Source organism: Petaurus breviceps, unplaced genomic scaffold (assembly GCF_028583685.1).
Source record: "Petaurus breviceps papuanus isolate PSGF00001 unplaced genomic scaffold, PetGlider_PUasm1.0 90792, whole genome shotgun sequence".
In the NCBI taxonomy this organism is placed as follows: Eukaryota; Metazoa; Chordata; class Mammalia; order Diprotodontia; family Petauridae; genus Petaurus; species Petaurus breviceps.
In genome coordinates, this window is record NW_027187347.1 from 6,868,074 (window position 1) to 6,888,635 (window position 20,562).

Below are 20,562 nucleotides of genomic sequence, written 5' to 3' on the forward strand. Positions count from 1 at the left end.
CACGTTTTCAAAAAAAGGATAAATAGCTTCTTCTGGTGTCTGAATCCATCAGGGAACTGAGAGTTGGGGTCTGGGAGTATGAGATTGGAAGGCATATAAAAACTGTTGCTTTACATTTAAGTGAGCACCAATAATATATTAAGCATGAACAAAACATGTAAGCAGTCAGGCACTGACTGTCCAGTGGGCTGTCTCAACGTGCAGATGAACCAGATTTTAGAAATTCTGTAATAAATAATTTTCTCAAGGGAAAGAATGGTGTCTAGACTGATAGAGGTGTTAGAGCAGCAGCATTTCGTCAATTCTGGTCATCACCAGGGGATCTCTGAAGGTGGTTCTGGATAGGCTTTTCTGATACCGTGACTCCGGAGGGCAGATTTTGAGAGAAGGAGTGGGTCTTTCCATGATATTTTCCTGCTGGTTACACATATTTACAGAACAACAAGGAGGATGTTAGGGAGGTAATGGTGGGAGAAGGGAAGAAAAGAGGGGATTAAAAGAAGAGGTATACGATTGAAGCAAAGGGTGGCAACAAGAGGCAGAAATTATGAAGTCAAGAAGCATTTATTAAGCTCTTACTAAAGAAGAGATAATAGGCAGGGGCAGAATGGTGGCTTAGACTTGGAAGGTGAGTAAAATAATTTAAATTTCATCTTGAATGAAGACTGTGGGTGGTGGCGGTGGGTGTGGAGGGGGAAGACTAAAGTGATTTAAGTGGGGAGGGCAAGAGTAGTATAGCAGTGATAGGCAAACGTTAATCACGTATCTGAGCCATCCCTAATGTCGAGGTTGTTGGTTCTGGCTCAGCTCCGGTTTAGTGGGGGGAGATTTGTGACTATGTTGGCTGTAGCTGGATCGATGCTAAATTAATCGTCCTAGTCCTGGTGACAGGTGTCCCCACACAACCCAAACCACCATCTAACATCAGGCTCCCTAGAAAACCAGGAGAAAGGCCACACATGAGGGATGCAAGGGCGTGTGTGCATGGGAGAGGCTTAACTTCTCTCTTCTCTCCATCCACAGATTGCGTCTGTGCATCCCCAGAAGGTCAGACCACAGGGGCTGCGTGTTTGGTAGGAGGGATGGGGGAGGGAATCCGCAGGCATTTAAAAAAAAGTCTCCTCCGGGGCCCAAGCCACTGCCAAATGATAGAAAGGAATAAAGGGGGGTGGGGAACACACACAAAAAAAAAAAAACCTCCCACCAAAGACACTTCCCCACCTGGTCCGAGGAGCCATCGCCTCTCCTCCCCGCGGGGACCGACACAGGAGAAAGGAGGGGGACACACCCCAGAAAGTCCTCCCTAGTCTTCCAGGGGTCCCTTTTCACTCCCGGAGTCCGCCCTTGCCCCCAAAGCCGCCTCTCCCAGGGAAGGCGGGGGCACAAAAGACACCCATGAAAACTTGAGGCCCCCCAGCCCCTGGGCTCCGGGCAAGAGCACGAGAAAGAGCCGCTCGCCGCCTCCCCGAGGAGGAAGAAGGAGGCGAAAATGGGCTCCCTTCGCCTCTCAACTTCCCTCGCTGCCCCGAGCCCAGGAGCACAGAGCAAAGTCGCGGAGGGCAGAGTCCGGCCGGGGGAAGAGGGTAGCCTCTAAAATGGGCGACGGAAGGACAATCCTCCTCCTCTCCTCCTCCCCCGCCGGCGATCCCCTCCGCCACCTCCTGCAGCTCCCAGCCGGGCTCCGGCGCTAGGCGCAAGGCGCCCCGCCTCCCAGCGTGCCGGACAGCCGAGCGCTGAGCTGTGATTGCCCCTCCACCCTCAGCCGTCGTCTGCCGCCGGGGCGCGGTGGACCCCGAAGGGGAGGAGGCGGGAGAGACCATTGGAAACATTCGGAGGGGGGGAGGGAAGGGGGCTACTGAAGGAGGAGGACGAAGAGAGGGGGAAGGGGAAGGAGGGGCCGGGGTGCGTTAACCTCTTCCAGATTTCTTTCTTTTCTCTTCTTTTAAATTAAAGCTTGGTTTAGGAGAAGCTCCTTTACTAGACTGAGAGGGGGAGGTGGGGGGTGGGGGGTAAGACATTTTCTTTTTCGGGCGGGGGTGGGCGCGGTTTGGACTAAAACATCCAGGCGAGAGAACTGGAGTTTGGACAGAAGGGGCGGGAGAGTCCGAGGGTCCCCTTCCTCTCGGCCGCTCCGCCCCCACCCCCGCCCCCGCCGTGCGCCCGGTCCCCCTCCCTCCCGGGGAGGGGGTGGTGCGTTCCGAGTTCCCAGGAGTTCGAGGCGGGCGGGGTGGAGGGGGAGGGGAGTGGCCGTGGCGGCGGCAGCGGCGGCGGGCGGGCGGCTCCAGCCTCAGCCTCAGCAGCGGCGTCGGCGACGACGGAGTCGAGGCAGCAGCGAGCGCTCGGCTCAGTGTCACCCGGCGGCGACGGCGACGGCGGTGGCCCGACCAGAGCGAGTTGGAGGCGCGCGCGGCGCAGCTGCGGCTGCCGCGGCCGCCGCTGCTCGGATCCCGAGGCGCCGGGGCCAGTAGAGGCGGCCAGGGGGGGCGGGCGGGCCGGGCGCCGGGGGGAGGGTTTGGGGGATGGCGCGGACCCCGGGGCCGGCACCGCCGTTTCCCGGAGGCGGCAAAGCACAACTTTCCTCCGCTTCTCCCCCCGGAGCCCAGCTCCTCCCGCTGCCGTCGCCGCTGCTGCTGTTGCTGCTCTTCCCGCTGTTCTTCTTTTCCCGGTTCTGCGGTAGGTGAAGCCGGAGCCCGGGGCTGGGAGGGCGGGCGGAGCCACCGGTCCTCCCCGAAGTCCCGGCCGGGGAGCTCGGGGCCCCAAGGCGGGAGGCGGTTGGGGGTCGGCGGTTGGAGGCGCGGTGGGGGCGGCGGACTTTGGCTGGAAACTTTTGCCCCGGTGCGCGGCTAGGACTTGCTCCGGCGGCTCCTCGGGGCGCGCGCGTGCGCGTGCTCCCCTCCCAAGTGTGCAAGTGTGCAAGGGGGCGCGCGCTCGGGTGTCTGTGTGTCTGCATGTGTGTGCATGCATCTGGGTAGCCCGGGGCCCCTAGCTGCGGAGCCGGCCCGGGGAGGTGGGCTCCGGAGGAAGGCGTGTCTCCACCCAGCCTCTTTCTCCAGTTTATACCTCCATACCACGCTCCGCCAGGCTCTCTTTGCTGGAGTTTTATTTATTTGTTTTTATTTATTCCTCTTAGTGTTTAGTCTTTTGCGGCGTTTGGTGTAAGAGGGATTCTTTCCCTGGTAACTCGGGACCGTTACTTCCTCTCTCTCTCTCTCTTCCCTCCCTTCCTCTCCCTCTCTCCCTCTCCCCTTCTTTCCCCCTCTCTCTCGGAGCTGCTGATGCCGGAGGTGGACTTCTGCCTGGGTTTGGGGAGGGGGATCGGGAACAAGAGTAGAATGAAGCTGCACCCTTCTCCCTCTTCTTTTTTCTCCTCCTGACCCACATCTTCCCTATATTCCTTCCTGCAGATCTTGGGCTCCGTTGCAAGAAACCCTTAGAAACAGATAGGGAACCCAGGAGGCTGGATAGAGATGTAGTTTGGCTGTCTTCTCCCTCCTGGAGTCCGGCAGCATCGGATTAGTCACCCCTGCAGCATCCCCTACCCTCACCTCTTCCTTCCGCCCACCACCGTTCTACCCCGGGCGCAAGCCACTTCTTCCTTCTACCGGGATCCCAGTGGCTGGTTTTGGACACCCTCCTCTCCCCTCCCCCCACCCGCCCTTTTCGCTGTCTCCACCCCCAGTGCCCCTTTCCATCCCACTGTCTGCTTTCCTTCTTCCGACAAGTCCTGTGTGTCCCCTAGAATTAGGCATTTTAAAAAATGTCCATTTGCGCCAGCCGTCTAAGTAACCCACCCCTTCCCCCTTTAGCATTTTAGTCTTTCCTCTTCTCCAAAGCCTTATTTCTTATACATTAGTCTCAAGTTTTACGAATTAGTTTTAGATCATAGTTTCTCCTTCAACATGTGAGTGATGGCGCTGGATGCTTGTAGTTTGTAGTTTTCATTTGTTCTCAGGATTGTGACGGCTGGAGACCTTATTGTTGGCTCTTGTTTGAAAATCACTGCCTCTTGTGCTCTGGAGAGGAAAAGGATTTCTATCTCTTTGCTCCATCTCTATTCCTGCAACTCCCCCCCCCCCCCCCCCAGTCTTTGGGGATCGTTAACTCCTCATCCATCTCTTTCTAAAGGCTGCCAGGGATTATTGGTGGGAAGGGGGCAGTAATAGAAACTTGGATCTATTCCACCCCCACCGCACCCCCCCCCCCCAATCTTTTATGGGTGAATGCAGGCTGCTGTTGGTTGTCACTTTTAAGGAAACTGTTGAGAATTTTGCTGGGTAAATGGTGATTTGATGAATAGTGTGATTTGGAAGAAAGAGAAAGTCCTGGGAGACAGCTGTGCCCCTATGGTTGTGAGGGGGACAAGTTATCTTGCAGCGATTGAGTGCCCCTTATAGGCAGTGAACTCCCATTACCGGTTTATCACCATGACTCTTGTAGTATAATGAATTAACAAGCTGTTTTTGACTTAGGTGTTTGAACATGATAGGGTAGTGGGTTGCCTTTAATTTTGCTAAATAAAGTTTTTCTTCTCTTTTCTAAAATTCGGAAAACCTTGAACACACAAATATAAATGGTGGTATTCTCTGTGTTACTTTAATTGCTTTCCCAGAGTTCTTTAGTGAGTGACCGATGTGTTTGCATCGTAACCCAATTTGTAACATCTTTATTATAGTGGTGTGTATTAGAGGCTGAAAGACAATATTTATCTCAGAAAAAAAGAACTGGTAAAGCAGTGCCTCAATCAAAACTGTGGCACCAGCTGATACAAGGATAGGGACTTGCATAACCTTTTCACAGTATTTGTGTAAGTGAAGTGTTGATTACATTTTGAAGGAACACATTGGTTTACACATAGAAAAAAATTTTTAAAGTTTTTCTTCAATGTGCAAGTGTTTTTTGAGGGACTTGCTATTTTGTTTTCAAGCACTAAAAAAAATGTTTTTTTCCTGTGTTCATTTAATATAAGCATATAGAATGTTTTATAGGTTTTTTTTTAGTCTTTTTACCTTAAGGTTATTGGATACACAACGCCACTTTCACATACATGCGCAGTGTCCCAAAAATATATAGCTTAAAATGCACTAAGACTTTTGGGACACCCTGTATACGGAATCCACTGTTAATTAAATTAAAAAAAATTTTTTTTTTTTTTTTTTTTTGCTTAACTGTGATACAGTGTTAGGTCACCTAAATTTATCAACTTTTTTGAGAGTTTTTCTATTCCCTCAGTTTTGGAATTGTCTTTTGAAAAAGGCCTGACTTAGGAATTCTTGCTATGGGTAGATACTTGAAATTTTTAAAAAGTTAAGTTGTTGATTTCATTTATATGTGTGTATGTATATTTATACATACGTGGTACAAAGGTCAATGCATGTTTATTGATCAATGTCTGAATTAAGACTCATCTTAAAAAATGAGTGCTTACCAAAAACTACGCATTTTCATCATGTTGTCTTGTTTTCTGCACATGAAGTATCTCTTCTCAGTATCGCTCTTTAAAAATGAATACACATTTGGCGGTCTCACTTTACAAACTAAAGTGCATGGTGTTTTCTGTTCTGTTTGTTAGATCCACAAGTTTGTGAATATTTCTTAACAAGATGATATGGGGCAAAACAAATACCACAAAACTCTTAACTGTGTTAATTGGTTTATCTAAATGTGCCTTGCACATAGTGGGAGCTCTTGCTTGTTGAATATGAATCTTATTGTTCTCTTTTTTGCATGCATTTTCTTTTTCATTGGGGAAATTGCATTTTTGACAGTCTTTATAGGTTTTTAAAAATGATTGAAAATTTAACTAGCTGGTTTTAGAGCATCTTCTGGTTTTATATTAAATTAGTTCCAAATACAGATCTTTTCTCCTTATCACAATCATTAATTTACTATTCTGGTTTTTAATTTTTTTTTTCCTTCAGTTTTAGGCTGTATTCATATAGAAGGGAGGAGAAAGTTGGTGAGAATCTGTTGACAGTCAACAAGTTGTTTTTTTTTTAATGATATAAAGATCTTCCAGTCTTCCAAATTGCATATTATACTGTACCATATGTCAAGACAGTAGTTTTTTTGTTGATTAGTATTTCCAGACCATGTGGACAGAAAATCTTCACGGAGAGTATATTAAATTTGGAGTAGAACAGATAGTTGGAGACTGGTGGAATGAATTAAGCATTAAAGAGTAACAAAAGAATAATTGCCCAGTTTATTTTCCTATTTTATTTCAATATCTAATAATAGAAGTTGGGGCAAAGATGGGGAATAGGAATAGTTTTGTACTTAACCACTTAATTTTTATAATAAATATTTCTTGGTTTGTTGAAAGAATTCTAGTTCTTGAGTACTGTTACTTTTAAAAACCACGTACACCCTACAAAGCATTTTCTCATTTGTTTTTGATTTGGTTACATTAATATTTACAATACATTTCCAACATTACATTTATAATATTTACTCTAAGTAGCAGGTAATTTGCAACTTAAAATGCCAAGAGATTTTTGTAGGTTTTTAATAGATACCTGCTTTTTTCTTTTTTAACCCTATGTGGTGAATCTCCCGTGTTTTCACATGAACCATTATTGTTTTCACTGGTTAACATAGAACAAAGAGTTCTTAACCTGTGGTCTGTCAACTTTTTTACTTAAAAAAGATTTTGATAACTTTCATTATATTCAATTAGCTTTGTAATCCTATTTTATATATTTAAAAACTTTCTGAGAAGGGGTTCATAGGTTTCATTAAGAACTTCTGTCAGAAGTTATTTCTATCAGAAAAATATAATCCATTTTCATACAACTTACATTGCATGTCAACTTGATGCTCGATAGTCATAATCCTTAAATATTTTTAAATTATTAAATAATCATAGATGTTATTTTTACAAATTTTGCTGGTGTAAAAATCTGCATTCCCAATATTCATTCATTACGTAAAACACCAAAGTATTTATTTTTCTAAACTTGTATAGAGAACATTTTACTTACCTCTTTCATTGCTTCCACAAGTGTTTAAATATTAGCTATGTGAGGTGCTCTGTGAGGCAGAATAAGTAATCAATACTTTATGAAGACTGTTAGGTGAAATGTTAGTAGTATAGACTTTTAGGTAGAATAAGTGATTATTGAAGTTTAAATTTTTTCTTTTGAAAAAGGCATATCATTTTGGCTCAGTGAAATTTTTCATAAAAACAAAGGGAGGTTTTTTTTTAATAATTTCTTTTTTATATACTTTAATGATCAGATTTTGGATAATTTATTTAGATTTTGTGTCCAGAAATCAAAGCACTTGAAAATTTATTTATAAGTATAGGGTCTATTGGATTGTAAAGTAGTAGAGGGCAAGGAAGTCTTTTGCCCCAATCTTGTGTCCTGTGCACTTAACACAGAGCCTGGCACATAGTAGGTGCTTGATAAATGTTAAGTGATTAATATATAATAATTCCAAGGAATTTTACATGGGGAAGGTATTTTAAATTTAATTTCAAAAGATTTTAATTTGTATTAGAAGAGTAAATAGTAGGAAAAAAATCTGTTTTCTCTGTATGTATCAAGAAATAAAATTTAGCCTGATACTTTACAAATGATACTCTGCTAATGAAACATTAGCATCTGGTAAAACTAAGAACACTATTCTTTGATGAAGGGAGAAATAATTCATGAAATGTTTATTAAATGGACCAAATAAGTATAGACTACTCTGCCATCTGTTTTGGTGAGAGTTTTTTTTTAAGTTATATAAGAAAGACACTGTCATTACCCACTTGGAATTTAGGGATTCTTGAAGTATCTTTCAAGGAATTGGTAATCTTAAAAGACATAAGAGGTTTGAGGCCTTTAATCTAGCCATAGATTATGTTTTGATCACTATAAGATGGCCTTTTAAGATTCTTAAATTACCAAATTCAGATTTAAAATCACATAAATTGATAAATTTCTGTTGTCTCATTAGCATCTTGCCATCATCAGAGGAAATGAAATATTATGTGGGAGTACTTTGTGCACATACAAATCCATACTTCCCAAGAATTATATTAGGCTAAAACAAACTTATCAAACTTAGCTTTACTTGTGGTTTTGAGACATCATTCATTAGGAACAGTAATCACAATACATCCAACTTCATAATATGTTGATTTCCTACAATGTAGAGTCAGAAGACTTGGCTTCATTAATATGTGATTACTCTGCTGGTGACTGTGGACAAGTCACTTTCATCCCTTGCATCTCATTTTTGTTTGCTGTAATGTGAAGGCATTGGATTAATTCTGAGAGTCCCTTCTAAACTCTTAGAAAAATGATCCTGTGTTTTGTTTTGTTTTTTCTTGTACTGATGGGGAGGGGGATTAAGTACAAACTGAAGGAACTAAACCTTTACCCTGTAACCAACCACCACTTGTTTTACAAACTAGAAATAGAGTTTAGGAAGACTTAATATTTACCCCACTTAATTTTTAAACATATTTTAACATCCTCTCAATTAGGACTATAGTTGGGGAATAGAACTTTTGATTTTTTACTTGTGATTAATGAAGAAAAGTAAGATTTATAATTATAATTAAATTGAAGGTTTGGAATTCATTTTAGAATCACTTCACTGATAAAAATATAAAGTTGGTTACAGTTAGATGTTCTGGTCAGAGTTTCTGAAAGCTAATCACAACGGTATTTTTTGCATGAGATATGGATATTTCCAAGTATTGAAGAGAAGTGTAATTTATAATTATTAAAATGCAAATTGTTGAGTGAAATTACTATTATTCTTAAATGGGATTATTTAGGTTTTCCAAAGGCAGCTTTTCCAATTCAAAGACTAGGGCAGTGATTAGAAATAATTTGTTTTCTTAGATGGTGGTTTGTTTTGTCTTTCCTTTCCTTTTGACCTCATAATGAGTATTTCCAAAGCCTTCATTGAATTTCTCATTCTGTTACACTGATTTTTTGGTGATTATAAATGATTTGTTCATGTAGTGTAGTAAACAAGTTGTGACATAGAAAAGTTTGAGATTTCCATATAATCTCCACCAAAAACATTTGGATAGTATCTCCGTTATTGACCACTGCATGGGTCGTTTACCCCTGTACTGTGATAACTTTGGAAAGAATGATTTATATTGTGTCCCTAGTCATTTTTATTCAGTTATCTGGCAATCCTAGGGTCATTTAAATCTGAAGTACCACAGTTATTCATCAAGCCTTTTCTTGATCCCTTCCACTGTTAGATCCATTCTTCCCTGCCCCTCCCCCAAACAAAACAAACCAAAAAAAAAAACCCCCTTGAATCTGTACATGTATGTATTTTGTATACATTATCATCTACAATCTGTCTGTAAGCTCATTGACCATAAGAAGCTCAGTCTCCCCAATGCCTGTAGAAGGTGCTTAATCATTGTTTGTTGATAGGAGTGGGTGCTAGCAATCCTTGCTTCTTCTAGTGTATTCATTTTCTGTTTAGACAAACTGGGAAATACAGGACTGATAACTTAAGAATTCATATTTCCAAGGCAGGCATACAAAAGCATCATCTCTGACTTCCATGCCTAGATAACTACTATGAAACTAATTTGTTTTAGTACTTTGAAGTATAATAGTAAATTGACACATACTAATGTATAGATAGGTGAGAGTAAAACAAGTGAAACTTTTCCAAAACTTTACATATAAACAGTATTTCAGTTAGAAGTTTCCTAGCCTTTGTCAAGACTGCGCACAGCTTGTTTTGCTTTTTCATTCTGAAACCAGTTGGGTGTTTCACCCAGTAGAGGGCAGCATTTAAGAAGAAAGGTGCACCAACAGTCTATTAAAAATCCATGTCATACCCAATTAAAGATCTGGTAATGACAATAGTTGTTGAAAAATTGATATAATTTCAATCGGTTATTTGACCAAACCTTTAAAAGTAGGTACTTACCTTTTGAATGAGGTTCTTGATATTTCTGTTTCACTTGGTTGGAATGACTAAAACAGATTATTGACACTCAGCTTTGATTGATATCGCTTGAAATGCCCTCCTCTTTCTAGTCCACCTGTTTAAATTATAACTTCTTTCCCATGAAGCTTTCCTAGGCCACTCTAGTACATGTCATTCTCCTATTCAATAAACTCCATTGGTCTCCATCTTACCTCTAGGATCTAATATAAAACTCTCAGGTTTTTAAAGCTCTTCACAATCTGCACCCTTCCTACTACCTTTATAGTATTCTTACACTTCACTCACCTCTAAGGACTCTGTGATCCAGTGACAGCTCCTTTCTATTCTTCACACAAAACACTTTACCTCCTGACTGAACATTTTCACTGAACACCTCCCTGTGTTTAGAGCCTCTTTCTCTCTCCTCATCTCCTCCTGGCTTCCCTTACTCCCTGCAAGCCTCAGCCATCTTCTGTAAGATTTTAAACTACTTATTTGGTGCATAAATTCATTTATATTTCCTTGAAGACAAGGACCATATCATATTCTTAACCAAAGAATTCCTTTTCCTTCCTTAAAATTTCTTAGTTTCATCATCCATGGATGGAATAAGATTACATATATAAAAATAAAATTGGCTGTATTGTAACAGAAAGAAAATGACTAGTTAATTTCCCAAAAGATAAACAGTCAAATAATAGGAATAGACAGTTTTGAAAGGAAGAAAATAACAAGCTATCAACAGCAATATGAAAAAATGATTCAGATCACTAAATTCAAATTGAAGCAATGCAGGTTTTACCTTCTCCTACCCTTTAGTTTAAAGATAACAAACAAGGAAAATGACAGTTGTTGGAGGGGCTGCAGGAAAGCAGGCACATTAGCATACAGTTGTTGAAGCTATGAATTATTCTGAATACTTTGGAAAGCAATTTGAAACTGCTCCCAAAGTTACTAAACTGTCTGTGTTTGAACCCAGAGACACTATTGTGTATATGTATTATCAGAAAGAGATAAAAGACAGGAAAAGGACCCATATATACAATATTTGGGAATAGTTAACTATACTATGATGTATGAAAGATAAAATATTTAATTATGAGAAATGTAGAAGTGTATATTTTCAGGTAAATCTGGGAAGTTTTGTATGAATTGATTTGGAATGAAATAAGCAAAACCAGGAGAACAATTTTATGCAACAGAATTGTAAAGAAAAAAGAATTTGAATACTTTGATCAATGCAGCGAACAATTATGATACAGTAGGATTAATGACTAAGCATATTATCCACTTTTTGACAGAAAGGTGATGGAATCAAAAGTAGAATGAATATACATTTTTAGACATGGGCATGTGGGGATTTGTTTTGCTTGACTCTGCATATTTGTTGCTAGGGCTTCATTTTTTCCCTCCCCATTGGTGGGGTGGGGGATTGAGGTGATGAGGATAGGATAGAAAAAGAAAAGAGAAAAAAAGGCCATTGACATCTTTAAAAAAAAATCTAGAGGGGCAGCTAGGTGGCACAGTGAATAGAGCACTGGTCTTGGAGTCAGGAGGACCTGAGTTCAAATCCAGCCTCAGACACTTGACACACTTACTAGATGTGTGACCTTGGGCAAGTCATTTAACCCCAATTGCCTTGCCTTCCCCCCCCTCAAAAAAAAATCTGGAGAAGGGAATAGAAGATCAGAAAGAACCACAGACAAGCAGCTCAGTGTTTCAAGTAACAAGTTAAACATTATATATTTGAAAAGTAATAGAGAACTGCAGTTTCATGTGCAATCCTTTCTCTCTTCTGTTACAAGGTATATTGAAATTTTCATTTTATAAGTTCAGAATAAAAATAAACTAAATTTAAAAAAAAAACACTAGGCTCCAGTGTGGGTGCCATTTCTGAAACATATTTGTTTGCATATGATTAACTAGTTTGGATCAGTGGTCAAAATCAGCAGTAAGTTCTGAGAAAAGCTACAGATGAGAAGTCAACATTACAGTAGCTTTGGTATGATCTCTTGGAGCATGCCGTAACATCCCCAAATTGAAAAATAGGATAATATGTATACTCTTATCACTGTTTCATAGAGAATTTTAAAATACAGGTGTGGAGTTCAGCCTGCCTCATCTAGCAAACATTTGATTTTGCCATGTAGAGAGGCATAATGGTATAGTGCCAATGCAATATTCACAGTGCCAACAGTCATGATAAATATGCCTGCATAGTGCTCAATTGCAAAATATAACTCTCCACATAGAAGACAGAAGCAAAACATTTATTCAAACACCAGAAAACCCAATCCCCAAACTAGTAAGCAGATTCCATCATAGTAGCAAAGAAGTTAATAAGCCATAACAGCACAGAGAGCCACAGCATCCTTTAGCCTCCCCACAAACCAACATTTACTCACAAGCCTGTCTCCCTCCCGTGGGTCCTCTCCTCCCTCCAGTCTAGCTGCTCTGACTTCCACTGTGGGCTCTGCTCCACCCTTCAGCATCTCCTCCCACCACAGACTCCATGTGATTACATTCAGCTTATTAGGGGACAGTGTATATCTTCAAAGCAGGGAAGATCCAGGGAAGATCTTCAAATTATCATCACAAGGATTGTAGAAGTTTAGAATGTAATCTCATTTACATTACAAAATGTTATGGAGGATAGTGAAAATTTGAGTACTATCACCTTATAAAGTAGGGTGGAGGCGGAGAATGAGGCTGCAGAAAGCTTATAGATACTCATTTAAACCACATCATCCCAAGTAATTGTATATTGATTGTCACTATTTCTGTAACAAATTCTTATAATTGATGCCTGTGTGATTGACCCATTTGGTTCCTAGTCCTCAATGTGCTTAGGAGGAAACAGTAGAAAATTATGAAAATGAAGTCAGGAAGGACAGGTGGAATAGACCAAGTATATATAAGAAATTAGTAGTTAATACAATTTCAAAACTATTAAGTAATAAATTTTCAAAGGAACTGAAAGAAGTGAAGATACTCCAAATCTGTGTCAATATCTTTAGGCAGTCTTTCAACCCATATGCCTATAGTGCTTTTCACTTCCCTGCCACCTTAGTTCTGGCTCTCATTTCCTCTTGCCTACTGCACTACAACAGCATTTTAATGGGTGTCCCTGCCTCAAGTTTCTGACTTATCCAGTCTATCCTATACAGTGTTGCCAGAGTAAGTTTCCTGAAACACCTATCTTTAGGTTCTCATCATCAACTCCTAGTGGCCTCCTATTGTGTTTTGGATAAACTATAAGCTCTCTGTTACTTTTTTTTTTTTTTTTTGCTTTTTGGAGGGGGCAAGGTAGGGCAGTTGGGGTTAATGATTTGCCCAGGGTTACACGGCTAGTTTTTATTTGTGTGTTAAGTGTCTGAGGCCTGATTTGAACTCAGGTCCTTTGGACTCCAGGGCTGGTGTTCTATTTACCTAGCCACCCCTCTGTTTAGCTTTTAAAGCCTCAAACTGTCTTTTCATCTCCATTGGCCATTACTCCCTTTCTTGCAGGCACTTTGTGATCCATCCAAACTCATGTTCTCTGTTTCTCAAAACAGTTCATCTCCTGTCTTTGACCGTACCCCATACCTGGAGTGAACTCTCCTTATCTGTACTTCATAGGATCCCTGTCTCCCTTAAAGATGAAGCTCATCTTTTTTTTATGAAACTTTTCCTGGTCCCTTCCAACTCTTAATGCCCTCCCTCCCAAACTATTTTGTATGTATTAACTTTTTATTTATGTTGTATATGTTTTTGTATGTACCTGTGATCTCCCTGATTACAGTATAAGATTTATTTCATTCCTCATGCATGTATCTATCTCTAACACTTATCACAGTCTGTGCCTGACAAGTAGTAATCATTAGTAAATACTTGTTGGTTGGCTGCTATATATAAGGATATTCTTAAAAGTGAGAAAATGGTGGTCAGGCTTTTAGAGACTAATTTCTATGACCATTACAGATTTTTCAAGTTTTAAACTATGAAGTAAATAAGTGAATTTTTGCTAGTTTGTTAAACTTTTGTATTTGTCATAGAATATTAATAGAATAATATCAGAAGCCTTCTTTTTATCAGTAGCTTATTAATTTTAATGTCACAGCTACAAGGAAATGGACTTAAGTTGAGACTCATTTCACATTTTGGACTATCAAATAAGACTAAATCCCTGCTTACCTAAGCTATATTTTGAAACATCTGCTCATGGTGGTAAGCTGAGAGGATACCAAATCTAAATAAAAGATAAACCTATGATCTAGTTTTGTGATTCTGCTTTAAAACTGCTTTGTATGTATCCAAAGTACCATCTGTTGCAAGAAATATAAAAGTTAGGCTCTGCCATTGTAGGGGGAAGATTGAGAATAGGTCCATAGAGATGGAACATGGCTATGATAGTTTTATCATTCTCGAAGTGTAGAAAAGGTGGCATGAAATGGGGAGCAGTCAGGGAAGCACTCAGCAGCCTTTATCCCACTGGGCTGGCATCTGTTTGCTTTAATAGCTACAGTAACCACTGTAAATCTCAGCATTTCTATGAGTTAATCTTTCAACAGGAAAAAGACTCCAAACTGGAAAAACTCGTGCTAATATTGCTAACATTTGTGTCACCTCCATCAGAGATGTTTAGAGGTATCTCCTTATCTATACCTAACCAACTGCAGGATTACGGAATTGAATGGGCTTGATGGCATGTTAAATTTAGTCAGCTTAGTAATGATTTTTAACCATGTTGATATTAAGTTTCCTATATAAATAGAACACATTTGGGGGCTTTTAGATTTCAAATTCTACTTAAGAGTCTAGTCAAGTGTTAGATTCTTCATTTTCTTTTCATTTGGGGTCTCTCTCCTGTAAGAATTATGCCCATAATAAGGGAGAAGTTTCTATATTATGAAACTTTTTAGTTAGTATTATAAATCTGGCTAAGGGCAATAAATAGTGGTCATCCATAGTATTTCCTAGCAAAAATGTTAGCCACCAGACATTGATAGGTAGTTATTAACTGATGGACATCTTTTTCTGTTCTCATAAAAATAATTATAGTAGTTCTGAAATAGAGACATTTTTCAGAGACAACATAGGAGAATCTCACAGAATGAAAGGTCAGGGTTGGGTTTTGACTAAAGCTAATATGCTCATGAAGCCATTGAAATAGAATCTCATAGGAGCTAGCAATATCTTTTTTTTTTTCTATATTGAAGCCAACTTCTGTTTATAAAATGGTTTGATTCATATGTATATAGTATCAGAGAACCTGAATCCTGACTCTCTTTCTTACTTTTGTAACTGTGTGGCATTGGGCAAGTCACTTCTGGGCTTCAGTTTCCAAATCTGTAAAATGAGGAGAGTGGATTATATGTCTAAGGTCCCCTTCCACTTCAAAATCTATGCTCCTAAGGCAAAGATCAGAATCTCATGGCAGGTTTTAGCTGTGATTAGTGAAAACATTCAAGAATATATAAACAGGTAATGAAATTTCGTTGAATTTTGTGGGATATATAAAAACACAAACTCTTGCATTCTAAAAGTTGAAAAACTTTTCAGACTCATGATAACATAAAATTGAAAATAAATCTGAAGTTACATAGGAACATGCTGAGCTTAAAAAAAAAAAAAGTACTATTGCTTTGCTGCCCTCTACAGTTGTCCAGAATAGTCCCTATGAAGACATTCCCTGCCAGCCTGTTCCATTTCAGTTGGCTAATTGAGCCATAGATTTGACATTGTCAGTGTGATAAAGACACAATTTTGTTTTCCAGTCATTTGATGTATCTAGTACTAATATTGCAGAAAGTATGTAATTTCTCAGAGGATGGGATGTAAGACTAGAGATCACTTATGAGTCAGTAATTATTTGAACAGTTTTATCTTCAACACTCTTAAGTTTTGTGGGGAATACAGAAGTTATACATTTGTCCTTTGTCTTCTGGTTACTTATAATTTATTTGAAGAGAGTAAGACTTTTGACTTCGCCATTGTTAGTTGTTTTTAGGATCCCAAGGTCTTTCAGATTTGTTTTTTTTTATATTATTGTTATTATGTTAATTGTTTTGGTTCTGTTCATTTCATTCTGCATCACTTGGACAGGTATTCTCTTATTTCCCTGAATCTATTGGTCTGTTTCATATCGTGTAACAGTATTTCATAGACATTTCTGATTGGTAACCATCTACTTTTTTAATTTCTAGAGAGGCATCCCAAGGTCTTTCAGATTTTTTTTTTATATTATTTTATATTATTGTTAATGTTAATGTTAAGGGGCCCTTGCCCCTAGTGTCTTACTCATGAGGAAATCTCCTAAATAAAATTTAGGTATGCCTTTTGTCTGCTGGGTTCCTCAAATGTCATCAACAGGGTCCCTAACTTCATAGGCACTCACTCTACAGTATGGATATTTCTTGTGAGACATCATAAGATTCAAAGGAGTCAGTGGCTCCTATGAAAAATTATAATAAAGCAAAGTAATTAAATAGCTTATTAGGTACCCTCCTTCACCACCACCACCCCTGCCCCCTTTCCCTAGGTAAAACACTTTTACAAGGTTGCTGGATAATCCTCTTTCACATCAGTCCACATTAGACCTGTACATATACATATACATGTATATACATACGTACATACATGCATATATACATACGTACATGCATGCATGCATATATATTACACACTCATGTTGGCAAAGTACAACTTATTTTTCTATACAGACTCACCACCACCCCACCCCGCTCGATGTCAGTTCTTTAGATGCAGGGTAATCTCTGGTAGTCTTCTTTCTCCTCCAAAAATGCAACTGAGGAAATTTCCCTTTAGGAGAGTGGTAACTACCTCCTCAATTCAGAAAAGACTTGTTCACGGAACCTCTAGTGTCTGATCCTTGCTCCGAAAACAAACAGACCAGAAGGCAATCAGTAATTGGTTCAGAAACTCACCTTTTAGGCTCTCCCTGGGCTTTACTTGCAAGTTGCTGTTACTCCTTTGGAGAGGTAAAAAAGGATATCCTGTCTTCCTGCTCTCTCCTTCCCCACCCCCTTCCTTGTGACACTTCCTTGTGGAAGTTCTAATGTGGAGAGAGTTCAGAAGCATTAGCTGGTATCCCAGCTCACCACTGTAATGGGGCAGGAAGGAAAGAGCCCTTTTCTGCAAGAGCCCTTCTTTTCCAGCTATCACTAATTATCTTTGAGGCATCATCAGTAAGGTCCCTCAGGGCATGCTCTATTAATCCTTATAACATTTATGTAGTACAGATTTTAATATTATAGGAGTTGAGAAAGTGAGATCAATGAGGACTAGAGCAACCTAAAATTGGGAATGACTTTCCCATCAAATCTCAAATAGCTCTTTGTTTTCCACAGCTCTCTTATGTTTTATGTATTATATGTATTTGTTTATCACCCTACTAGACCTTAGATTGCATGAGGGCAAGGACCTTTATAAACTTTCTATCTTACCTCAGCACAGCATTCACCATTCACAAAAAGGTAGGGCTTAGCAGCCTTGAAGAATTGGTAGGATAGGAAGAGGCAAAGGAAAGGCCATTCTAGAAAAGGGGGAAATTTTTGGTTGATCTCAAGAACTGGCAATTGTAGATAATTCAGTGTAAGGAATATCTAATTGTATAGATATTCTAATTGTATAGCTTACTGTATAGAGTAAGAATACTTAATAGTCCCTGAGAAAAGACTAAGTTTAAAAATGACATACCTGCCTTCAAGGAGTTATAGTCTAGTAGGTGATATGCCAAATGACCAATAAAAATAAGTAAATAAATTAGTGTTATAAAGGTTAGAAAGGGCTTCCTGCCCTTAAGGTGACATTTGAGTTGGACTTTATAATATATAGAACATTTCTTTACAATAGTCCTGTAAACTCTTCAGAGGCTAAATGACTTGCTTGTTGTTACACACACATAGAAGGTATTGGTATTGGGAGTCTAACCATATTCCTGGTTGATAAAATTGGGAGGTCAGGATGTTTAAGAGGACATCAATATTATAGTCCATAAGTATGAGGGCAGGGATTGGGGTGGCTTCATGGCTTGGGAGAGGCAGGACAGTGACCTAGAGACAGATAAGTAGAGCAGTGAGCATCTGGAACACACGACAGGGATAGATGGAGTGAACTCCAAAGGAGGAGGGAGAGGTTGCAAAATTGTAATAGCAGAGGAAAGGCCTGGAAATGTTACTGGAGAGAAAAAGAGAATAGTGACTCTTCCTTGTGGTCCAGTGTATTGAGAGACATGAGAGAGAAAAAACAAAATCAAACAGCACTGAAGAGGGTGGCTAGTAATTGGGGATCTTAGAAACTAAATTATTTTGAAGTTAAGGAAGGTAGAGTGGGAATGGGAGGAATCTAGGATGAAAGGGTACTTGAATCCAGGTCCTCTAGTTTAAACTTACTTTTTTTGAAAGACTGCCTTTAGGTTGCTTTGTTAAACCAGAGAATTCTTTATTTCCCAATGCTCAAAAGATTTATCATACTTTCCTAAGACAAGTCAATTAAATATCCTTATTTAACAGAATAAGACAAAATGTATCTTTTTTTTTTCCATTGCAGATGGTTTCCTTATTCATTCATATTTGGGGGAGGGATGAGGGGCATGTGTGAGGGAAAGAAGCATTTATTAAGTGCTTACTATGTACCAGGTATTGTTCTAAACAATTTGCAAAGCAAACACAACAGTCTTTTTTCTCCATCAGTAAAATTATTTGTGAATTTTAATGTTAAATGTAATGAATTGTATTTTGTGGATCTGGGTTTTCTACTTTGTGTTTGTGTATTTTCACTGTGAATACAGTTTTCATCTCAGTGCAGATCTCTCGTTCCTCCTTCTTTCTGGAAGAGGACCTTTGCATGTCTACCCCGCTCCTCCATTCCTTCCTCCCTGGTTGTTTGTTATACATCTCCAACTTGATGTCCAGTAGATATCTTTAGCTCAACATATCCAAAAGTGAATTCATTATCTTTGCTCCCAAACTGTACTTCTGAACTTTGTACCCAATTAATGTTTATAATACTGCTATAAACAGTCACAATCTTGGTATCACCCTTGACTCCTCACTGTCTCATCCACCATATCTAATTAATTGGCAAATTCTAATGATTCTGTCTTTGTAATATCCTTTCTCTATACTCCCTTAACTGCTGACACTGCCTAACCTGACATAGGCCTTTATTATGACCTCATGCCTGGTCTGTTGCAGTTGCTTGCTGTTTGGTTTCTCTGTCTCAATCTCTTTCCACTCAGCCTGACCTCCTTAAAGCACGGGTCAGATGATATCACTGCCCTCAACTTCACTGGCTACCTGTTGCTTTCAGGATCAAGTATAAATAAAATCCTTTGTTTAGTTTTTAAAGGCCTTCATAACCTGGCCTCTTCTTATCTTTTCAGTTTTCTTTCTCCCCTGCCATGTACACCACAGTCCATTGACACTGTCCTTCTGGCTGTCCTTCACCACAAGATACTCCCATCTCCTTACTGAGTATTTTCACTGGCTATCCCTCATGCCTGAGATTCTCTGCCTTTTCATCACCACTTTCTATCTTCTTTGACTTCCTTCAAGTTTCAGTTAAATATTATAAGGATTAATAGAGCATGCCCTGAGTCACCTTACTGATGATGCCTCAAAGATAATTGATATGGCCAGAAGCCCTTCCAGATATACCTTGGTGCCTTCCTTTCTGAGCTGATCTCCATTTTACCCTATATACATCTTGTTTGTACATATTGTTTGCATATAGTAGTCTCCCCATTTTTGCTTCTGAGCTCCATGTGAGCGTGACTATTTTTGTCCATTCTTTGTATCCACAATGCATGAAACTTAGTAGGTATTTGACGTGACTTAAATCTTATTTGCTTGTAGTAGTTTCAGCTGCTTCAATGAATTTTCTTTTTAAAGCCATTCTATATTTATCCGTCATGGAGGGGTATCACTTCACTTTTGAAAAGAAAAAGGATAACAATTAAATTTTAGCTGTTTAAATTTAAAATGATTATTGATGACCGTTCTGTAGTTATTTTAATTTTTTAAAATTTGTTCCTTTTTGTGGAGATTAAAAAAAAAAAAAACCTAGCTCATTATATTATGTTATCCTGGGTCTCTGCTTTCTTGCTTTAATATTATAGACTTAATGTTCTAATTGGCTCCCCTGGGTTTAATAATCAGCTCTATTCAGATGATTCCTCTGTGTGTGTCCTTTAGACATATAGAACTGATTATACTGTTGTTACCTCAAATTCAGCATGTCCTTAACAAAAATAATTGCCTTTCCCCCCAAGCCAGTCCCTTCTCTGAACTTTACTGTTGCTTTTAGAGTATAACACTGTCATCCTACTCACCCCTGAAGCCTGTCGTGCACCTCAGCCCATCGTGCTTACCCCAACATATCCAGGCCATTGCCAGACCTTGTCCCTTCTATTTTCACATTTTATATTTTATATGCCTCCTTCTCTGTACTCATTCATATCGCTTCAACCCTAGTGTAAATCCTAATCCATCTTGCTTGGATTTATTGCAGTAGTCTTCTAACTAGTCTCCCATTCTTTAATTCCCTACCCACTCTGGTGTACTCTCTATTCCACTGTCAAGGTGATTTTCCTAAAGTCGAAGTCTGCGTTGTGCCTTCCAACCCCCACCTCTCTCTCTCTCTCTCTCTCTCTCTCTC

At 39.7% G+C, this 20,562-nt stretch overlaps 1 protein-coding gene across 4 annotated transcripts in view; it reads left to right on the forward strand.

The window, feature by feature from the left end:
- Nucleotides 1-835: 835 nt before the first annotated feature.
- Nucleotides 836-20,562, forward strand: part of NECTIN3 (nectin cell adhesion molecule 3) — a 207,130-nt gene continuing 187,403 nt past the window's right edge. For 3 of the 4 annotated variants that reach the window (XM_069069819.1, XM_069069820.1, XM_069069818.1), the window contains exon 1: nt 2,486-2,673. In XM_069069819.1, coding sequence (XP_068925920.1) covers nt 2,520-2,673 — 154 coding nt within the window. In that variant the 5' untranslated portion in view covers nt 2,486-2,519. Of the gene's footprint in view, nt 1,048-2,485; nt 2,674-20,562 lie in introns of those variants that run through there. The other variant, XM_069069821.1, reaches the window with a different exon arrangement.